General features: G+C 42.5%; 1 protein-coding gene across 3 annotated transcripts in view; it reads right to left on the bottom strand.

The window, feature by feature from the left end:
• Positions 1-3,206: 3,206 nt before the first annotated feature.
• LOC306870414 (spectrin beta chain, non-erythrocytic 1-like) overlaps positions 3,207-21,798 on the bottom strand; it is a gene marked incomplete at its 5' end in the record, with an annotated part of 133,084 nt that continues 114,492 nt past the window's right edge. For 2 of the 3 annotated variants that reach the window (XM_079417671.1, XM_079417670.1), the window contains 16 exons: positions 3,207-6,469; positions 6,569-6,611; positions 6,730-6,903; positions 7,002-7,183; positions 11,572-11,647; positions 17,971-18,083; positions 18,198-18,394; positions 18,584-18,668; positions 18,808-18,946; positions 19,271-19,515; positions 19,633-20,010; positions 20,174-20,378; positions 20,468-20,598; positions 20,738-21,031; positions 21,135-21,224; positions 21,514-21,738. In XM_079417671.1, coding sequence (XP_079273797.1) covers positions 6,260-6,469; positions 6,569-6,611; positions 6,730-6,903; positions 7,002-7,183; positions 11,572-11,647; positions 17,971-18,083; positions 18,198-18,394; positions 18,584-18,668; positions 18,808-18,946; positions 19,271-19,515; positions 19,633-20,010; positions 20,174-20,378; positions 20,468-20,598; positions 20,738-21,031; positions 21,135-21,224; positions 21,514-21,738 — 2,787 coding nt within the window. In that variant the 3' untranslated portion in view covers positions 3,207-6,259. Of the gene's footprint in view, positions 6,470-6,568; positions 6,612-6,729; positions 6,904-7,001; positions 7,202-11,060; positions 11,175-11,571; positions 11,648-17,970; positions 18,084-18,197; positions 18,395-18,583; positions 18,669-18,807; positions 18,947-19,270; positions 19,516-19,632; positions 20,011-20,173; positions 20,379-20,467; positions 20,599-20,737; positions 21,032-21,134; positions 21,225-21,513; positions 21,739-21,798 lie in introns of all 3 variants that reach the window. The other variant, XM_079417672.1, reaches the window with a different exon arrangement.

The following is a 21,798-nucleotide window of genomic DNA, read 5'->3' on the forward strand; positions in this document are numbered from 1 at the left end:
GGGAGGATCATTGATTTTCCTATACCTATTTCTAGAGATTTCATTTGTTCTTCCTGTACTGTAGATTCCTAAACACAATCCTGTGACTCACACAGTCAGTGAAAACTGTTCCTGCATGCTGCATCCTATTAATAGCTCATAATAATTGACCGGTCTTTGTAACAAATAGACATTCTGGTATTCCTTGCTCTCATTGTGCTCCAAAGTTCATCACACATTGACAATGACAGGATGTCCAATGGAAATACGTCACACAGATTGTTCACACGACAAAGCAGCAAAAGATGACTCAAACATATGCACTAATTAACAATGCATACTGAACAAAAACGGTTACATTTTCCAAACTGAGCTAAGAGATGCTGAGTTTAGGACATTCTCAGAAGCTTGAACAGACAGGATTTATGAAACACACCATAGTTTACTCACTTGAAATCACTTCCTCATCTTTCTTATCGCCTCATTTTTCTTTCACAGCTCTCTTGTTTTCCATTTTTTTCACGTGGGGGAATTCTTCTAACAATGCGGGTCCATTAAGACACTCCAGACCAAACTAAATGCTTCACCACAATCTTATTTTCTAACTTCCATTTATAATATCAACAATTTCTCAACTTTTCTTCAACTAAACAATGATAATAGTGAAATTTTATTCATCTCTCTGATAATTCTGATCATCAGACCTTGGACCTTCTGCCAGTTCTGACATTTATATGTTTTTTTATTACACATTCAACAGTTTGAATCAGTTTGTAAAATGGCCTCTTTCTTTTTCTCTTTTTTAAAATGTTTTTTCCATTCCATACTACAGTAATTAAGGCCATGTTTGATGGTTCTGCTCAACATATGGAGACCAGAGGGAAGCGGGAAAAAAAATATTTTGTCACTTCCTCTCAGTCTGATATCTGAACTCTACATTTTCTTGCTTTGTCTATCTGCTTATCTGCCCTCATGACCCTATCTGCTCTTGTGAACTACAAGCCCTCAGCATCACATATTTGCCTGCAAAACAATCTTGGGAAGTAGGGCCAGCTATTATCCATCTTTCTGTTCTCCAAATCAACTCCAGATGTGATGTGCATTTTGTAGAGCAGACCTGATTCCTGAACATATGCTTCTATAGAAACTTACACATAAGAGCAGAAACGCAATGCATGCACATTATACTTCAGATACTAAGGAACCCCTTTCTGAAGCTGAAATTGGAATCAGTGAGTGACAGCATACCTCAGGACTGTAGGGACTTGCCAGTGGAGCTAATTGGCTAATTTCACTAGAATGCATCTACCCCCTGAAGCAAACTAAGTTATTTGCAAATTCAGCAGTCAAAAGGCAAAATAAGTTCACATATGCAGAAACAGCTTGAGTGAGTCAATGCTGCAATATATTTAGAACTAGCTTCAAAACAAAAATATAAAATAAATAATAGGCCTAAATAAACATTTCAACTAAAAACTGATCTCTTAAGAAAACAACTTAAATGTTGATATCACATAAAATCATGACCGCATAAATAGGCTACATACAGACAACACACATAGGCCTATTGAAGTAGCCTAATGAACGAATGTTTTGTTTCATAAAAAGCGGGTCCATTAATAGGCTACTATATTAATCAGGCTTTAAACAGCCACTCGCCTGTTTGTTTTTTCCAGGTTAGGTTCTTAGGCTGTGGAAAGTCATATGTAACTCGATTACACTAAAGATCAAACTCATGCACGCTTTTCCCAGCGGAGCTGAGTGCGTCCGGGCGGGGGTCACGCGCACTGCATTGTGCTGCTGACTCGACATTCTGCGCAGCTCTTCCTCTCAACACGGAGAACAACTCACTCAACAGCTTTAAAATGAAATATGGTTTATCAGCACTGACATCGCATTTCAACACATTTATCTGGAGCTGATTTACAAGAATTTCCACTTCGTGAATGTTATCGAGATGTTTCTCACGGCCGTGATAACAAATCTACTGAAGATTCACGCCTTTCCTCGAAACTATTGCGCAAATTCACCCGAATAAACGACATCTGCCACACAGCCAACAACGTGTTTAATCTCACTCGAATTCTAGAACAAGCACAGTGACAAATATTCCAACTTTTCTTTTTAGAATAGCAATGGTAATCATTTTCCGTTCCAGAAAAAAATAAATAAACCATAATTCCAAATGGCCTGGTCAAATTCAAACAGCCTACAGAACCACGCACTAATACTTACAATAATTCCGTTGCTTAGATCCAGTGTCAAATTTTTGTGACCCAATAACGATGTTCTTTCAATGTTATACTAGTCCGTTTGGGGCTCAAAGACAGTTTGGCAATAGTTTAAAGCATCGGTGACACTTAAGTGAGGGCTGCACTCAGCCGGTTTTAACGGTCGCTGGGTAACGCGCCATTGTGACTGAACACAAAGCGGGGGCCCGGGAGGGCTGGAGGTGAGGCCGCCGTCGCGCTTTTAAATCGGCCTTAGCATAGCGGTGCTGCGTTGCCAAGCGATTCTGAACACTTGATAGACGACACTCATCAGGCCTGATAGTTTAAAACATAATAAACACAGAAGGAGGAACGACCGTTAGTCAGTACAATACAAACTAAACGGGGGATTTGCATACCGAGCAAGTCTAAGAAGAGACCTGTTGAGAGGCCTACAGGAGGATTTTATGCAGCCCTTGTTTGCAGTTGAAAGCTTTCTGGTTGAATTTCAAGGCCAGATTCAGAACAAACTATTCTCTGCGTGGTGCAGATGTGGTTAAGATAATGAAAGTGTATGTCATTCTCATCCTATCATTTGTTATAGTGCCTTGTCATAAATATTTAATCCTATTATTGTAGAAAAATCATATTCAGTTACAACACCTCTGCAAGCACAAGAATCTGAAGGAACAGGAGGGAGGAGGAGAGATTTGCATTCACTGCAAGCTGGTTCTTGGTGAGATGGTAAACTTCATAGACGTGAAAGGGTTAAGGTCAAAGTTCATGGCCCTTTAAAGATTTCGCTGGCAGAGCAGTCATAGAAAGAGGACTGCTTTGTGCTTAGACATGTTTGGGAACAGAAAGTATTTAAAAAGGCAAGGCCAAGCATAGTTATACCCAAATAATGAACAATGATGGACTGTCAGAAGCTTTTGAAAGTGGTGGGCGTACATATTAATCTTACATTTAAAACATCTATAGAATTTTTTGAAGAAAAACACCACACATTTTTATTTTCAAATCATGTTTTTATTCCTAATATTAGATGTAGATACACAAGTCAACAAATAAGTTTTTTTCTTGTTTAGATCAGTAATGAAAAATGCTCCACAGCACACTTGCCCCCAAGTGGCGGGGTTTGGTATTACAGACGAGAAACTCCGCACGAATAGGCTGCAGTTGCAACAGTAGTAGTATTAATAATGACTTTTATAATAATAATAATAATAATAATAACAACAACAACAACAGATAATAGTAGTGATATTAACAACTTAAAACCAAGAATGGAATCAACATTCTTTAATATATGGTATTTTTAATGGGTTTGGTGGAATTATTTTTGAAGACGCATTAAAATGTTGTAAAATATAATACTATTGGATGAGGAAAATTCTGCTTAAAAAAATCCCAGATTTTATCAAATCTAATGCTCAGTACTTTGAGGCCACACTCCCTTTTACTGAGAGACGGGTTTCATCCAATTGAATTTACTGTATTGCAATATTTCATTTTCCCTACAATTTTCCACACTGGTGCTTTGAAATTTACACAAACAGACTCTCTTATGTGCCATAATGTAACTGACCATCTAAGCAAACTGGGTTAAAACCAACCACACTGGATAGTGTAAAATGTGAGAGAAAGAATAGTAGAAGTTTTCAGATAAAGTAACTCTAATAAAAAGAGTAGAAAAAAATACAAATAAAAATCAACAGCACAAATGAGACTAATGCAATGCAACACTGACTTATTTCAGGAAGCAATTTAGCACACAGTCAGTATGTGCAGGCTCAGACTAAATGAATCATCTTACAGCTCAATGACAGTATTCTGTGTGAACAAAAGCAGTGGTCTACAACTAAATCTTTCTACCACAGTGTTTTTTTTTTTATCCTTTAGGATGGAGAACATCAGACTGATCCAAAGAATAATGTTTCGTAACATTGACTCCAAGCTCCTAATTTCACATCACTTGAACGGAGCGGAAAATGAGTTTCAGTGACATTGTCCAGTCACTGAAAACTGGAAAGAGGCTGTTTTTGTGGACTGGACAGGGTTTAGCAGAGTCTGCATCATTTTCCTTCACATCAAACTTCACAGCAAAAAAGCAAAAAAAAAAAAAAAAAAAATTCAGCTTCCGTCTTCGTGTTGACCCCTTAAATGCGTCTCCAAAGGAAATGTCAAGATGAATGACATAAGAGGACATGGCTCAATACTCCACACACCTCAGAGGAAGGGGCTTCATTGTATGACGTCAAATATTAACACACCAAGGCAAGCTTTCTCACAATCATATGAGGCTGAAAAATCTTTATCCTACAAAAATACTGATTTCATGCCACAGTGGGTACACTTGTTACCAATACATCATGCGTTTAACTGCAAAAGTATATCTGAAATCCTGTCTTCTAGGTTGCTATTGATTCTGCCTCTGTGTAACGCGACTTACGGGACAGGAGAGAGTCTCCTGTTGATCGCAAGTATAAAACCTACATTTATATAAGTATGTGGTAAAAATTTCACATTCCTCCAAGGAAGATAATTGATAGTAACTTGTGATGTACAAATAAAGGGAACAGATCATCTCAATCACTATGAGAGGGGGGAAAATTGTCAATTTGGTCCACATTAAGAATACCTCAGTAATTTTGTTTCTCATTCAGAGTTGAAGCACATTCACAACCGATATACCTGAAAACAACCTCTTCTGAGCACACACACACTCACTCACACACACCTAAAAATACAGCATCAACCTCAAGCGCATCACTGACACTAACCCAGCTTCAGCTGTCAGAAAGGTTCATCCCTGTAAAATATTTAAAGTGTAGGGTTATGTGCGTGTCCACTGCTGTGTGAATGCTAAAACTGACGCCTGAGAATACATTCCGATAGGAAACTTGAAAATCAAAGAAAGAAAAAAAAAAAATGCCCGTCCTGAAATTCTTTGTTTGATGCAAGTTTAATGTTGGCTTGTGCAAGTGATACTTGTGTTGTGTCTGTTTTCTTTTGAGCAATTGTAAAACCAAAGTCCAAACCACAGCATCACACCTCAATTTCAATCTTCACAACAAACACGTTTCTGGTCTATGAGGAGAACAGGATAAAGTGGTTAAAGGAACATGATGAACTAAAGAAACAAAACCACACAATAAGAATGCATACTCCAAGTACCTCTTAATGAGAAAGAGAATAGAAAGATAAAATAAAAAATAAAACCATCATAAATAGTGGGGTTTGAACTCTTTCTTTAACTTGCAAGCTGACAAAAACGCTACTTAAAAAAAGCATTCAACACAGTCATATCTAGAAAAATGAAAAGGAAAGAAAATATTCTGTCTGTCAGAAGAGCATGTATATGAAAAGAAAAAAGACCAGCATAATCTCCCAACACTGACTCATGGGATTCTTTCTGCTTTGTCCTCTCTGAACATGGTCATCCCAACTATACTTACAATTTCTTTAAATATTCAACTTTAAATTGACTCAAAAACGCAAATAAACAATATTAATAATAGCAATAACAATTAAATCTTTTGTTATAAGTATAATAATACCAAAAACAAAACAAAAAGAAAAGGATCACGATCCTTCACAAAGAAAGGGAGAGGTTGAAATCAGGACAGATAAATGAAATCATCAGGGGAAAAAGACAAAATAGCACTCTTGGTCATTACAGTATGGAAGCGCCATCTAACCCAAAGACAAAATTATTTTTTAGGGAAAAACTAGTTTAATTGAAGGGTATGAGATGAACTTTCAGGATGGCTCTTGGTCTGAGAGCTGGTCTTGGTCAGGGACGCACTCCCTTGGCTCAGAGCTTACTGTCACCAAAAGTGGCGTTCAATCTAGGAGGCAAGACTGAACAAGATCCATGTGTGAAATATGACAAATTTAAAAAAAAAAAAAAAAAGTGGAAGAAAAGAAAGGGCAAAAATGAAAAATGTATCACAATGTGACATGCGAGTTTTCTTCGCCTTTTCTAACTTTATCAGTTTCTTTTGTGTGTTGACAAACTTCCATCTCTAGCTTGGCTCACTGTTGAGATCTGTGGCATATTTAGGTGCTTATTTCTTCTTGCCAAAGAAACTGAAGCGCTTCTCGCGGTCTCTCTCTTTGCCGTCTTTGTTGCGCATGGTTACGCCTCCTGCATCGCCCGAGCTGGGAGACATAGGCGGCATGGTCATCGCCCGACTCAGACCTCGTGTGGCACCCGGCGAACGCTCGGTGGACGACAAGGATGACTGGATTGCTCGAATCCATGAACTCATCTCAGGCTGACGGAGAGAGAATGATTGCATCACAATATGACTATTACACTTCTTCTAAAATTTAATATAAGAGAACGACCTAGAAACATCCTTTGCAAAACTTACCTCATCCTTTGCTTGGAACAAGAACTCTTTTCCATCCCCAAGCCTTTAACAAAATAAAGTAGTTTGTCACATATGAAGAACTTCATTCGTTTTCGTGGGTATTTGCAGTTTCATGAATACTGATAAATCTGAATACTGATCATTTCAAATCTCTCTCTCACCTAAGTTTAAATACATGTTTTCTTTTCTTGTAGTCATGGGCGACCTCACAGACAGCCTCGCTAAGGCTGATGGGAACTTCTCCATGGTAGGGGATTCCATTCGAGGCACTCTTGTTGTCCTTATAGAAGCCCATACTGCCTTTACGTAATACGCAATATACATTCTGCCACGATCTACAAAAACACAGAGAGAAAAACACACCATTTACAAAATTAACCTTATTAGATTCTCTCAGTTATTCCATTTATAATTTATCTGCTTCCTGTGTTACCTGGTGGCTGCTTTTTTGTTGTGCGATTCCATTTCCTGTTTCCTGCAAAGGATGCCCTCCATGGTTTCTGTGGCCGCCTCTGCTCCTCCTCGCCCTGGCAGTGTTGCTGAAGGGTCTTGCCGTGATGCTGAGTCTAGACCGCTGTCACGGCCCGGACCGTTTACAGATTCTGATTCTGATCCCTGGTTGACCAAAACATGCTGCAGTTAGGAGACGTCAGAATAATAATGCAGAATAATGCTTTTTGAATATATTTTTAAAACTCAAGTTTAAAGCTGAATTGTCAGAAATTGTCCAGTTTTCATTCAGCAATCATTCTTATCTGATTTGGTGCTCAAATTTATTTATTTTTTATTATTAATGTTGAAAACGTCTTGGGTTACTTGCGTAACCCATGTTCTCTGAGTAGGGAACGAGACGCTGCGTAGCTTATGCAATGGGAACACCCCCAGGTGTGACGATTGTCTGAAGCCCTTATAGAATCACGCCAATTAATTGGCTGATGGCACGAGATGCCGCCCCTACGTCATACGTGATTGACATAGACCCACGCCGAGCCATCTTACCCCTCAGATTTTCCTGTCGAAGAAGCAGGTCGACAGCAAGAGGACCTTGGCAGCGGACGCAGAGTCTCGTTCCCTACTCAGAGAACATGGGTTACGCAAGTAACCCGAGATGTTCTCTTTCATAGGTTCACTCAATGCTGCGTAGCTTACGCAATGGGAAAGACATACCACACACGCCAATCTAACGCGCTGCCAGGTCTGGCCCATTACAGACCAGAATACTAAAAACCCAGCTGGCTCAAACAGAAAGAACCTGGGAGCCAGGAGCTGTGTTCACATCAAGGTTATAGAACCTCACAAAAGTATGGGGTAGAGGACCAACCTGCTGCCATAAAAATGCTCATCTCTCTCACTTGAAGAGGAGGGAGAAAAAACCTGCAACACTACCACCTGTGAACGAAAAGACGTAGAGAGAACTTTGGGGACATAACCAGGTCTAGGTCTTAAGAATGCCTTGACCAGAGACCAGGCGCAAACTCAGTGCAGGACTCGCTAACAGACAGAGCCTGCAAATCCCCCACACGCTTAAAAGAGGCCAATGCCAACAAAAGAGTATCCTTTAGCGTCAGAATTCTCTCGGGAGGATCTATCTAGCGGTTCAAAAGGAGGCTCCAGCAACCCCTTCAGGACAACAAAAAGGTGCTAAGACAGGAAACTAGGAGGACGAATCGGCCTCAAGCGCTTAACTCCACACATAAATGAAGTGATCAAATGATGTCTACCCAGCAGGACATCATCCGAGTCCCTTCGAGCAGCAATAGTCGCAACATAGACTCTCAGGGTGGTAGCGGCCGTTCCAGGCGAAAAGTTATCCTGCAGGAATGAATGAAGCATTTATATCGCACTGTGTATAGCTGTACAACCAAAGCGCTTTACAATCATGAGGGGGGGTCTCTCCTCAACCACCACCAGTGTGCAGCATCCACTTGGAACTCCAGCACTGAACCAACTGGGCAGTTAACTGGGTCCACAGCATGAGCCGAGCACCAGGATTCGAAAACCCTCCATTTGGAGGAATAGCGCCTTCTAGTGGAAAGGGCCCTGGCACTATTAATGGTCTCACGGACTCCATCTGAGAGATTAAATGCTATGGGCGACCTCTGATCGGCCATACCCACAACTTCCAGATCTCTAGACGTGGGTGCCAAATTCTGCCCTGGAGCTGACACAGCAGGTCTTTCCTGATTGGAATCTCCCACGGATCGCCCTCCAGAAGGGAAACCAACTCCGAGAACCACGTCTGGGAAGGCCAGAACAGGACTAATAGGAGAAGGCAGACTCTGCACGTCTTCACCCTGCACAAGACCACTGGGATGAGCTTGACCGGAGGGAAAGCATACAGTTTCATGTACAGCCAGGAGTGCGCTAGCACATCTATCCCCAGAGAGGCAGGGTGAGAGAGGGAGAACCAAAGGGGGCATTGGGTTGACTCCTGAGACGCAAAGAGGTCCACCTCCCCTGACCTGAGTTTCTGTCTCGAAAGAAAGTCCACCGCTAGGTTCAGGACCCCTGAGACATGGACCGCTCTCAGGGACAAAATTTTGTCCTGTGCCCAAAGGAGGAGTTAGCGCGCATGCCTGTTTAGGGGTGCACGACCGGGAGCCCCCCTGGCGATTGATGTGAGACACCACCGCCATGTTGTCCATCCTGACGATGACACGAGAGTGCGCCAAGAACGGAAGAAAGTGAATGAGAGCCAGATGAACCGCTCTCAACTCCAGGCTGTTTATATGCCAGACGAGGTACTTGCCTGTCCAGACACCACAATGTGTCCCTCGAAGACCTTCCCTCGAAGACAACCCCCCCACCGAAGCGTCCGTCGTTATCATCTGGCGACGGCAGACTACCCCCATTTCCACTCCTCTCTGGAGAAAATTGGGGTCCCGCCACACTGAGAGGGCGCGGAGACAGGCGCCTGACACTCTAAGTAGGCGGAGGGACGGCCAGGAGGGGCGAATACCCAGGGACTTCATCCACCAGAGGAACGGTCTCATATGGAGCAGCCCCAAGGGAAGAACCGGGGAAGCTGCTGCCATGAGGTCTAGGAGCCTGCGACACAGGCCCACTGACACTCGATGACCCAGCCTGAAGCAGGCCGAGCACGATTTGATGCTTTCGACCCGAGCAGGGGCCAGACGGGCCTGCATCGAGTCCAGACAGACCCCCAAAAATGACAGTCTGCTGGGCTGGAGCGAGCACACTCTTCTGGCCATTCAGCCGGAGGCCAGAACGCTTCTGAAGAGAGGAAAATCTGAGGGGTAAGATTGCGTGAGTGCGGGTCTATGTCAATCATGTATGACGTAGGAGCGGTATCTCACGCCATCAGCCAATGAATTGGCGTAATTCTATAAGGGCTTCGACAGTCGTCACACCTGGGGGTGTTCCCATTGCGTAAGCTACGCAACGTTGAGTGAACCTATGAAAGAGAAGAGTTTTTGCTGCTTAAGGCTTTGTGTAAACTGTGATATTTCTTTTTCAGGATGAATAGAAGGTTCAAAACAGCATTTATTTGAATGACAAATCTTTAACAAAGTGAAAGTACTATTTACCATAACTTTTGATCAATTTAATGAATAAAAGAATAAACATTAATTTATTGAAAAATGTCTTCCTGACCCTATATAATACATGTCCTATTTCAGTATTCTCATAAGCTAATTTATTATGCTTATTTTTTCTGTTACTAATTTTGAAGTATAATTACTATTCACAAACAAATATTCCTTTCTGATATTTTAATCATATTAACAATGTACATGCATACAAAAGGAAAGCGAAGGCACACTCAAATACATAAGTAAAAACAGACTAAAAAAAACACACAAGGCCGGAATGTTCCACCAAGGATAAACAGGGGGCAGTATGGACAAGCCTGGGGAATGAGGGTGTAATAATGAAATAACACTGCCCCAAAGACACTAGGACACATCTGTCTAAAACAGTTACTCAAACTAATTTCATATCCTAAGCCAACTAAGTAAATATATATATTAGAAAAAATAGTTGCCTTGGCATAAAGTAAAATCCAATGAAACTGAAGGAAATAAAGAAACAATGTCTCATGTGAGTTGGATTAGTAGGAATTAGTTCAGTTGTTGTGATGCACCCAAACACTATATATACATAATGTAAGTTAAAGTTCCCTGACAACAAACAGCAAAACAACAGCACTACACAGAACAACAAAGATGCCTTTTAACATCATGAAGTAGAAATTTGTATGTGATAAAGTGCATCGTAAACACTGATGTTAAAGCTCAGGCCTAAGAAAGAAAAAAAATATTACACGCTCAACATTACAATAGCCAAATACATACAAATAAAAGCACAAGACTGATCCACTGAAAGCAATATAGGAAGCAGCAGAGCTGTGACTTTGCCCTCTAGCAGGTGTGGTATAGCTGCCGACATGCTGCGAGGCTGCTGGGTTGTTAAGCGCAAGCAGCGATGCTACACTACAGCTACAGGCTGGCGCTAAAGGGTTAGTACTCACACGCTCCTGTGCCTTGTGGGGTTTAGGCACAGGCTTAGAAACTGGGTTAGACTGAGGTTTACTCTCTGGTTTAGGTTGAGGTTTCTTGAGTTCAGATACAGAGACCGATAATGACTGCAGATAAGAGACGTCACAAGAATGTATATTAACATGCGAGTGTTAGAACTGGCAATTGTGTGTGATTGTTCTGACAATTAAAAGGACATCCACACAGTATGAAAACGTGTTAGACACTCGATTTGTTGTGACAATATCTCCCACACTTAAAAAGACTCAAGAGTTTACAGCAGAACATTAAAATCAACATAAATAATTGAGAGGAACAAGGAAAAAGACACTGAACACACAACAAGACTGTACAGTTGAGACCAGGACTGTGACGTGTGTCGACATGAATTTGAAAACAGTCAATATACTAACATATAATGTAAACGTGCATGAAATTGAATGCATAATTGGAACTATCATGAAAAGAGAATTTAGTACAAGTACAGTGTGGAGCGTATATGACCTGTGATGTGTCCTGGTCACTGTAGACACCATTGACAGATACTGACTGGTTCAATGTAGTCTGGTCTAGGCTCGTCCTTAAAGAGAAACCAATGTAAATGTGTAAATGCATCATTAAAAACAGAAAAAGTACAACCAAACCTGCCACACCTGGCAATAGCAATTTGGCTGTTTAGCATTTGGCCTGATTTAATGTATTTCCTAATAAATAACATTTAAAAAATGTTAAATAAACCTTTAAAAAATAAATACCCTACCATTTGAAATTTGGGGATTGGTAATTTTTGAAGGTTTTACTTGATCAAAAATACAATTATAACATTAATATTGTGAAATATTATTACAATTTAAAATAATTGTTTTTGAGTATTTTATAATATTGTTTTTAAATATATTTAATTGTTTTGAATATACAGTGCCCTCCAAAAGTATTGGAACAGTAAAGACAAAATTGCTCTGTTGGCTGTGGAGTCAAGACATTTCAAGTCAAGTCAAGTCAGCTTTATTGTCAATTCTTCCATATGTACAGCACATACATACAGAGAATTGAAATTGCGTTACTCTCAGACCCTTGGTGCATACAGTTAACATTAAACACGTTCAGATACAGTTAAATACAGTTTAAACATATGTACATACAACTATACAAATATACAAATGAGGATATTGTAGAAAAAAATAAGAATTAGATCGATAAAGTGGCATAAGGCGCCTGGCAGATAGAGTGCAAAACCAGTTAAATAAAAACAACACTGTGTAGATATATTTGTAGTGCAAAAGAGCTTATCCGTCTGAGGACATTGTAGAAAAATAAAAAAGAGAGATAGATAAAGTGCATAAGGCACATGGCAGAATAGATGGAGTGCAAACCAGTTGAATGTACAAAAACAAAACTGTGCAGATTTGTTTTGTTTTGAGTGTAGTGCAAGAAGAGCTTATCAGTCTGTTAAAGTGACAAGTTGAAGTGACTGTTCGGATAGTTTTTGTCAGACTATCCGAAGAGGTAATTTGCAGTCAATGTTGGATGGGTAGTGATCAGCCAATGCTGCACAAGTAACAGGTGCCGGTCACAGTTTGTTGGTCGGTGGGGGGGGGGGGGGGGGGGGGGGGGTCCTATGGGTGGGGTGTCACAGAGTCAGAGTTCCTAGTGTGTTGCTGTGTTAAATGGGGGTGAAAGAGGGGAGGGGGGGCAAGGACGGGAGGGAGTTCAGCTTCCTGACAGCCTGATGTATGAAGCTGTCCTTCAGTCTGCTGGTCCTCGCCTGGAGACTCCGCAGTCTCCTCCCTGATGGCAGCAGACTGAAGAAGCTGTGTGTCGGGTGGGTGGGATCACCTGCAATGCGGAGGGCTCTGCGGGTGAGACGGGTGTTGTAAATGTCCTGGAGGGAGGGAAGAGAGACACCAACGATCTTCTCAGCTGCTCTCACTATGCGTTGAAGTGACTTGCGGCAGAATGCGTTGCAAGCGCCATACCACACAGTGATGCAGCTGGTTAGGATGCTCTCTATGGTGCCTCTGTAGAAGGTGCACATGATGGGGGCCGGGGCTCTGGCTCTTCTGAGTTTGCGGAGGAAGTAGAGACGCTGCTGTGCTTTCTTGGCCAGTGCTACAGTGTTGTTAGTCCAGGAGAGGTCCTCTGTGATGTGCACACCCAGGAACTTGGTGCTGCTCACTCTCTCCACAGTCGCACCGTTGATGGTCAGAGGAGCATGCTGAGTGTGTACTCTCCTGAAGTCAACAACAATCTCCTTCGTCTTCTTCACATTCAGAGAGAGATTGTTGTCACTGCACCACCCGGCCAGGCAGCTCACCTCGCTCCTGTAGTTTGTCTCATCTCTGTTGCTGATGAGACCCACCACAGTCGTGTCATCCGCAAACTTAATGAAAATGTTGGAGTTGTGTGATGGTGTGCAGTCGTGGGTCAGCAGAGTGAAGAGGAGGGGGCTCAGCACACATCCTTGGGGGGCCCCAGTGTTCAGTGTGATGGTGCTGGATGTGTTACTGCCGACCCGTACTGCTTGAGGTCTCCCGGTCAGGAAGTCCAACAGCCAGTTGCACAGAGAGGTATTGAGCCCCAGCTGGGCCAGTTTGTGAGTGAGCTGTTGAGGGATGATTGTGTTGAATGCTGAACTGAAGTCTATGAACAGCATCCTGACATATGAGTCTTTTTTCTCCAGATGTGTGAGGGCTGGGTGGAGGGCAGTGGTGATGGCATCATCGGTCGAGCGGTTGGACCTATATGCAAACTGGAAGGGGTCCAGGGAGGGGGGGAGGACAGACGTGATGTGGTGCAAGACTAGCCGTTCAAAGCACTTCATGAGGATGGGAGTGAGTGCTATTGGACGGTAGTCATTGAAGCAGGATGGAGATGACTTCTTAGGGACTGGAATGATGGTGGTAGCTTTGAAGCATGTGGGGACAACAGCCTGATTTAGTGAGATGTTGAAGATGTCTGTGAAGACCCCAGTGAGTTCCACTGCACAGTCTCTCAGTACACGCCCAGGAATGTTGTCAGGACCCGGAGCTTTGCGTGAATTGATCCTGCTGAGGGACCTCCTCACGCTGTCCGGGGACATCGTCATCACCTAGTCACCGGGAGGAGGTGGAGTCTTCTGTGCAGTGGTGCTGTTTTGTGCCTCAAAGCGAGCAAAGAAGGCATTCAGCAGGGGGATGGTGTTGTCACAGGTCTGTGGTGGGGGCTTGTAATCCGTAATGGTCTGTATCCCCTGCCACAGGCTCCGCGTGTCTCTGCTGTCGCTGAAACGATGGGCTATCCTCCTGGAGTACTGTCTCTTGGCCTCTTTGATGCCACGGGATAGGTTAGCCCTAGCTGTCTTCAGGCCCTCCTCATCTCCAGCTCTAAAGGCAGCGTTCCGAGCCTTCAGAAGTCTGTAGACCTCCCCTGTCATCCACTGCTTCTGGTTGGCCCGGACGGTGATGGACTTTGTGACTGTTACATCATCAATGCACTTGGAGATGTAGGCAGTAACAGTTTCTGAGTACTCTTGGAGGTCTGTAGTGTTGTTGTATGTGGCAGCCTGTTTAAACATATTCCAGTCAGTGGTGTCAAAGCAGTCTTGAAGTGCCTCTGACGACCCTTCCGGCCACACTTGAATCTGTTTGTGAACTGGTTTGGTGACTTTAACGAGCGGTCTGTATGCAGGCATTAGCATGACAGTGATGTGGTCTGAGGCTCCGAGGTGGGGGAGGGGGAGGGCCTTGTAAGCTCCTCTCTGGGTGGTGTAAAAGTCTAGAGTGTTTTTTTCCCCTTGTTGGAAAGTCTATGTGTTGGTGAATTTTTGGGAACACACTCTTTAAGTCTGCGTGGTTGAAATCCCCAGCCAAGATAAGAAAAGCATCTGGGTGGGCTGTCTGCTGCTCACTGATGTGCTGGTACAAATCATTTAGTGCCTCACTCCTGTTGTTGTTGTTGGAGCTGGGAGGGATGTATACAGCAACGAGCAGTATGGCTGTATATTCCCTCGGTAGATAGAACGGCCGACACTTAATAATCATAAACTCCACCAGGGGTGAGCAGTGTTTGCAGACCACAACAGCGTCGCGACACCATGCATCATTGATGTAAACACAGAGACCGCCGCCGCGGATCTTACCTCCCTCGACGAGAGCTCTGTCAGCTCGATAGCATGTTAGCTGGTTGAGCTGTATGGCGCAGTCCGGTACGCTGTTGTTAAGCCATGTTTCCGTAAACACAAAAACACAACAGTCTCTTACAGTCCTCCGAGTAGAGCGGAGTAGTCAGATGTATTCCAGTTTATTGTCCAAAGAGCGTATGTTCGCCAGTACGATGGTGGGGATAGCTGGCTTGTGTGGGTTGGCCGCTAGCCTAGCTCGGATACCTCCGCGCTTACCCCTCTTCTGCTTCCTCTCACGCCGCTTGTAGCGCCTCCGCTGTGGGCGAGATGCAGTAGTGGGGGTCGGTGATCGAGTAGGCATTTGGAGCAGACCGAGGTCCCGCAGCTCTTCAGCGTGCGCGGAGTTTAACTCTAAAAATGTGGTTCTGCCGACATCGAGCAGAAACTCACGACTGTATGCGCGCTTAAAGACAGGTAGACGAGACGAAGATGTGCAAAAACATTGCGACTTACAAGACAAAAAACACGAAAACACCGATTTGTCGGGAGAGAGAGAAGCCGCTGCGACTGTGCGTGCCGCCATCTTAGGTAAAAATCTGACAAAATTTACAATTATGATTACAAGATGAATATGAGACAAAACTACAGAATGTCACATTTTTATTATTGGGTGATTCAACACAGATGTTTTACCAGCTAAGAAGTTCAGCACTTTTAGAGTTTCATCCCTATCTCTATCTGATGTGAGCGTAAGTATTGGAACAGTTGCCTCACAGGTCTTTCTAAGTGATCAGCTGTCTCCTGCTGCATTAATTCTTCAGATATTTAAAGCAGGGAATGTGTCGTATCAGTTATATCCATTACTTCTGTATTCTGAATCTTGCATTCGATGATGACACACACAAACCAGGATGAAGATGAGGGAGCTGACTTTGAGAGAAAAGCAAGCAATTTGGATGCTAAAAGAAAAGAGGAAGTCAGTTAGAGCTCTAGCAAAAACAAAGGGCATGGAGAAATCAAGAGTTTGGAAACCACCAGCAACCAACTGCTGAGAAAACAACAGTAGTTGATGACAGACAAATCAGAAAAGCCGTGAAAATGAATCCTAAAAGAGGTGTCTGTAAAATCACCAACAACTTCCAGAAAGCTGGGGTGATGCTCTGACAATTTACTGTCCTCAGGAGACTCACAGAATTACAGATGCTACACAGCAAGATGTAAACCTCTGACCATCACCAAAAATAGAAAGGCAAGAGTAGAGTTTACAAAAAAGCACAAAGGTGAGCCAGAAGAATTTTGGAACTGTGTTCATGGACCAATGAGACAAAGATGAACCTTTATCTAAGTGATGGGAAAGCAAAAATGTGAAGAAAAAAAGGGAACTGCAACTATCCCAAGCATACAGCCTCATCTGTAAAGCATGGTGGAGGTGGTGTCATGGCATGGGCATGCATGGCTGCCTCTGGAACAGGCCCTCTCAACTTTACTGATGACAATGTATGATGACAGTAGCAGAATGAATTTGGAAGGGTACAAAACCATCTTGCCTACCAATATTCAAGAAAATGCTACCAGATTCATTGGGAAGTGCTTTATATTGTATCAGAACAATGACCAAAAACACCCTGCCAGTTCAGTCAAGGAATTTATTGAGGAGAGTAAAGGCAAAAACTCAAGCAACAATTGGAATTGGCTGCATTAAAGGCTGGGAAAAGCATTTCAAAGGATGAGACCAAGAGTCTGGTGATGTCTATGGGTCACAGACTCACTGCTGTGATTGCACGCAAGGGATCTGCAACTAAATAATCTTTTATATCTGCCTCATGTTCAACTGTCCCAATACTTATGCTCACATCAATGAGTGGGATGAACTCTAAAAGTGCTGTTCTTTTTATTAGGTAAAACATATATGTGTTGATGAGGGTGCATCCCATTTTCATTGCATGCGGTAAAATGTGACATTCTGTAGTTTTGTCTCATATTCCTCTTTTAATCATATTTGCAAATGTCTTGACTCCACAGCCAACAGAGCAATTTTGTCTTTACTGTTCCAATACTTATGGAGGTCACTGTATTTTGTAATCTGAGTAAAATGTAATTTATTCTTATTATGGCAAAGCTGAATGGCTCAGCAGCCATTACTCTAGTCTTCAGTATCACATGATTCTTCAGAAATCATTGTAATATGCTGGTTTGCTGATAAGAAACATTTATTTAAGTGCTTCCTAATAAATTTTGTGGGGAAATTGTGATACTTTTTTTTTAAATGATATTTTGATATATAGAAAGTTTAAAAGAAGAGAATGTCTAAGTATTTTGTGACATTATAAATGTCTTTACTGTCACTTTAATGCATCCTTGCAGAATAAAGGCTTTTCAACACTGAGTGCAATGCGAAAAAGCGAGGCGAATCGCAGATGAACGGTGCTTTCACACCAAGTGCGAAACTATTGTTCGCCTTCTGCTAATTCATGCCTGCATGCTAGGTGGTGCGTGTTTTCCCTTTGCGAAACTTAGAAGATTTGTCGGACTGGTTCCAAAAAAAAAAAAAAAACATGCATTTTCAGTGCGCGAATGTTCGTGGCCTATGTGGAAGCATCCATAGGAATCTGTTGTTTTATTCCAGCATGTCATCATGGTCCGATATTCATTTTGCTTTTTTGCGCTCAGTGTGGAAAGGCCTTAAAAGTATTGCCTTTACCAAACCTTCAAATGGCAGTGTAAATAAAACCAAAACTATTTCTTGTTTAGCGCTTGTTTAGTGTCTTGTTGACAGGAATAGTGCTGTCTGTTTTTTTTTTTACCTTGCAGCAGAATCGTTTATCTCAGACTGTACTACCTCCTCCACAGGGGGAGGTGTGGGTGGTCGTCGGGCCCTCTCTTCCTCTTCCCTTCTTTGAATTTCCTGTTCCTCCAGCTGATAGAGAACATGAGAATAACATAAAAAATAAATTGTCAGATGCTAAAAATTATGCTAGCATTATTTTACAAATCCTGTACTTTAGTTAATGTAGGTGTGTAAATAACAAACCGTGGTGAGCTTCTCTAGCTGTGTGAAACGATCTTCCCAGCCTGCTGCCAGTTTCTCAAAGGCTTCGTGGCGTTTGATAAGACTCTCAACCTCGTCTACATTAGAGCCCAATTCTGCTGCCCTGACCAGTGGTTCCTGTCCTGCCAGCCACGACTCGGCCATAGATGCATCCCTGCTGAACTGTAACACCTCCAGAACTAACACACACAAAAAACAGGAATACAAAGTATGAGGAATCACATAAAAGCAAGGATGTGTCACATGGTCAAAAAAATTTCATAATAAAGTATATAATATATAACATTTATATCAAAACTGCCACCTTTAATGTAAATCTCATTAGCATGCCACTAGCCACAGAAACAAGCTTCCTCCCACATACTCACCGATCTGTAAGTGGTCCATTTTCTCTTGCCACTTCTGATTAATTTCAGTGCGTTTGGCCTGAAGCTGATCCAATTTCTCTTGAATCTAGAAATCACAGACATCCAATTACCTCACAGTGTGTGTGTGGGTGCATGTGGGTTTCCTAGGCTAACATGCAATGATTAAAATGTGTGTATGTGCTATCTTGCACAGAGCAGACATGTTTATGTTTATTTGTGTGGACCTCATCTGAAGCATAGTGGTTGTTGTTGATGAGGGTGCGTCCCATTTCATTGCATGCGGTAAAGCTCTCCACTCTGGTTTCGATCTCAGACTTAATATCCTGATGGTTGGCGATGACCAGACCAGCTGAGGAGACGTCCCTATAACAAAACAGGGCATATATGAATCTCATCAGTTATTTACTTACTCGTGTATGTAATTTCCTCTTAAACTGATTACTAATAACTTGTACAGTTGCGAGGCATTTTTATATTTTTGTGTATACTTAAATGTAGGACTTCTCAGTGTGCCACTGTATATACACCAAGTAATATACTGAAGTAATATATCACAATATTACTGTTCTTACTGTATTGCTGATCAAATGCAGTCTTGGTGACCATAAAAGACTTCTTTCTAAACATTAAGGAAGCTTAACGACCCCAAACTTTTGAATGATAGTGTATGATTTCGACTGAATGTACCTTGGGCTGTCATGTGACTGGATCTGTAAGTTGATTCCCTCCATCCACAGCATTAGGTCTCTGACCATGTTTAAGAATCTGAACTTCTCCACTGTGTCTAATAAGAGTAGCCGTCTTGCTTGAGTGGCAGATTGAAGCCCCTCCCAGGCCTCTGTTACGGCACGCTCGTGGCGATGGATATCATCAGCTTTCTCTCCAGCGTACGCTTTCTGCAGACGTGCAGCATCATCCTGAACCTGTGTGACCTGCAGTGAAGAGTCAAAGAATAAAGTTTAACCTTTTGATACATAATCAAACCATCAAAATCAAGCCATCAGAAAATGTACAACATATATGTGAAAAGGTTCAATGAAGACTCTCACCTGCCCACTGAGTGCCTGTACATCATGCTCATATGCCGTATGCTGTCTAAACAAGTGTTGGACAGTGTTCAGGTCCCGTCCAAGTTCGGCCCCTGCTAGTGTCTCCTTCTTCTCCCGTATGAGCCCCAGAGCTTCCCGGGCGTCCTGATGGAAGCGGTGCAGCTCGTACGATGCGGCAAGCATCTGTGTGCGTGTGTCAATGAGCTCCAGCAGGTCGGCCCAGGCCTCATTGAGCCCGTCCTTCCACTCAGCCACACTGGCGTTTTCCGGATGACCAGACTCAATAAGTTCATCTGCCTGAGCGTTCACTGCATCCACACGCTCCTGGCCAATTGTGCTGGTGTCCCGCGCAAACTCCCGGAACTTATCTCGCAACATCTGGAGAGTTCAGAGAAAACATCCAGAATTATAGACTGCATGGTATAATCTTTAAAGAAAGTTTAAAGAAGCAGTATTCACATAAATATGATCAATCGAATTATGTTTTTTTGTAATTCCAGTAGTGAAGATTCAAGAAGAGTGTGAAAAGTGGAATTCATACTGTCACATGTTCATAGTCTTGTCCGAGTTCGTGAGACCCAGCGACAACCTCTCTTTCAGCGATCCACTGCTCTAAATCATCCACCTCTCTCTTCAGCTGGGTCAGTCTCAGTCTCTCCTGCAGTTTTCCCCTCCTCTCTTCTGCCAGATCCTTCAACCCTGCGTACAGTTTATCCACCTGGGCCTGTCTCAGAGTGATTCTTTCACTACAAAAGGGAGAAAGACAATGGATTATACCAATACTTCATGTCAAATGCTTTGTCTGACAGTCCAGAGAACCTACTATGGCCCTCACCTCTCTGGGTGTTCACTATTCACCATAAGTCTGCTGCTATTGGCCAGCTGGTGGATGGTTTGTGCATAGTCCTCTAGAGCCTGCTCCAGAATCTGGTGTTTCTTCACCATCACCAAAGCACTCTGCTCATCCTATAACAACCATTATAAAAACTTTAAACACTGAATACGTAAACACATCAGAAACATCAAGTAAACTCATCGGAACTGTAACATGAACTAGCTCTTTGAAAAGTTACTACAAACACATACAAAGTACAATTTCACTGACCTTCGCCTTTTCCTCTGACATCATATGAAGCTCTTGTTCTCCCATCCAGGCCTCAGCCTCTGCAACATCTGCATAAAACTGCTGTGCTCGGTTAGCCTCTTCTAGCCTCAAGTTCCTCTTCTCTGTCTCAGAAATCAAAAGAGCCCACAATTCCCTCAGCTCCACCAGACGCCCATCAAGAGCAGCTCTCCTCTCCCTGTCCATCTCTGACTCTTTCTCAGGGGACATGTTCCTACCATGAGCCTGAATATCATCAATACGGGGCTGATGGCCCTGAATCTCTTTCTGCAGAGTCTGGGGGAGTCAGACAGTGAAAAAAATGTGGAATATTTATTGAGATGATCAAAAGTAAACACTTATTTATAGCTTCAAAAACATTGATTGAGTGATTGATTACCTGATTCTTTTTTATGAGCAGCTGGACACTGGGAAGATCTTTACCGTGGTCTGTGGACGTGGCGAGAGGCATCCTCTCCTTTACCCATAACTTTAGACAAAAACAAACTTTAAGCATTTTTACAAATGAATATTGCTCATATGTATGAATACATAAAAAAAAAACTGGTGTAGGATTTAATATGAAACAATTTTCACTCAGAAATTGCTAGTAAATTTCACAAATAATCACAAAGAAACATCAAGTAACATGAATTAAACATGAAATTTTGTCGTAGAAAGACGGAGAAAGTATTTTCTTTGTAACATGTACCCAAACTTTTCTAACTTTGAAAAATCCTATACATCTATATTTTTTTAGCAGTTTTTGAATGACTCACAATTTCATCCTCAAGGTCTCTGTTGAACTGATGAGCCTCTTTTGAAGCAAGAAGACGCTGCCTCCGCTGTCTTAGGGGGTCCTGCAGTTCAGAGAAGCTGTCTGTCACCCTTCTCTGCTGCCCATCCACCTCCACTGTCCCAGAATCCTCTTGGGCCAAAGCCAGAGCCTGTGACTGCAGAGACTGGACCTCTTTCTCACGCACCTCCATCTGATGCTCCAGCATCTGAGACACACACAGATACAGGGTCAAATTAGGTTTAAAACTTGACGGCTTACACAGGAT

Source organism: Barbus barbus, assembly GCF_936440315.1.
Source record: "Barbus barbus genome assembly, chromosome: 5".
Classification (NCBI taxonomy): Eukaryota; Metazoa; Chordata; class Actinopteri; order Cypriniformes; family Cyprinidae; genus Barbus; species Barbus barbus.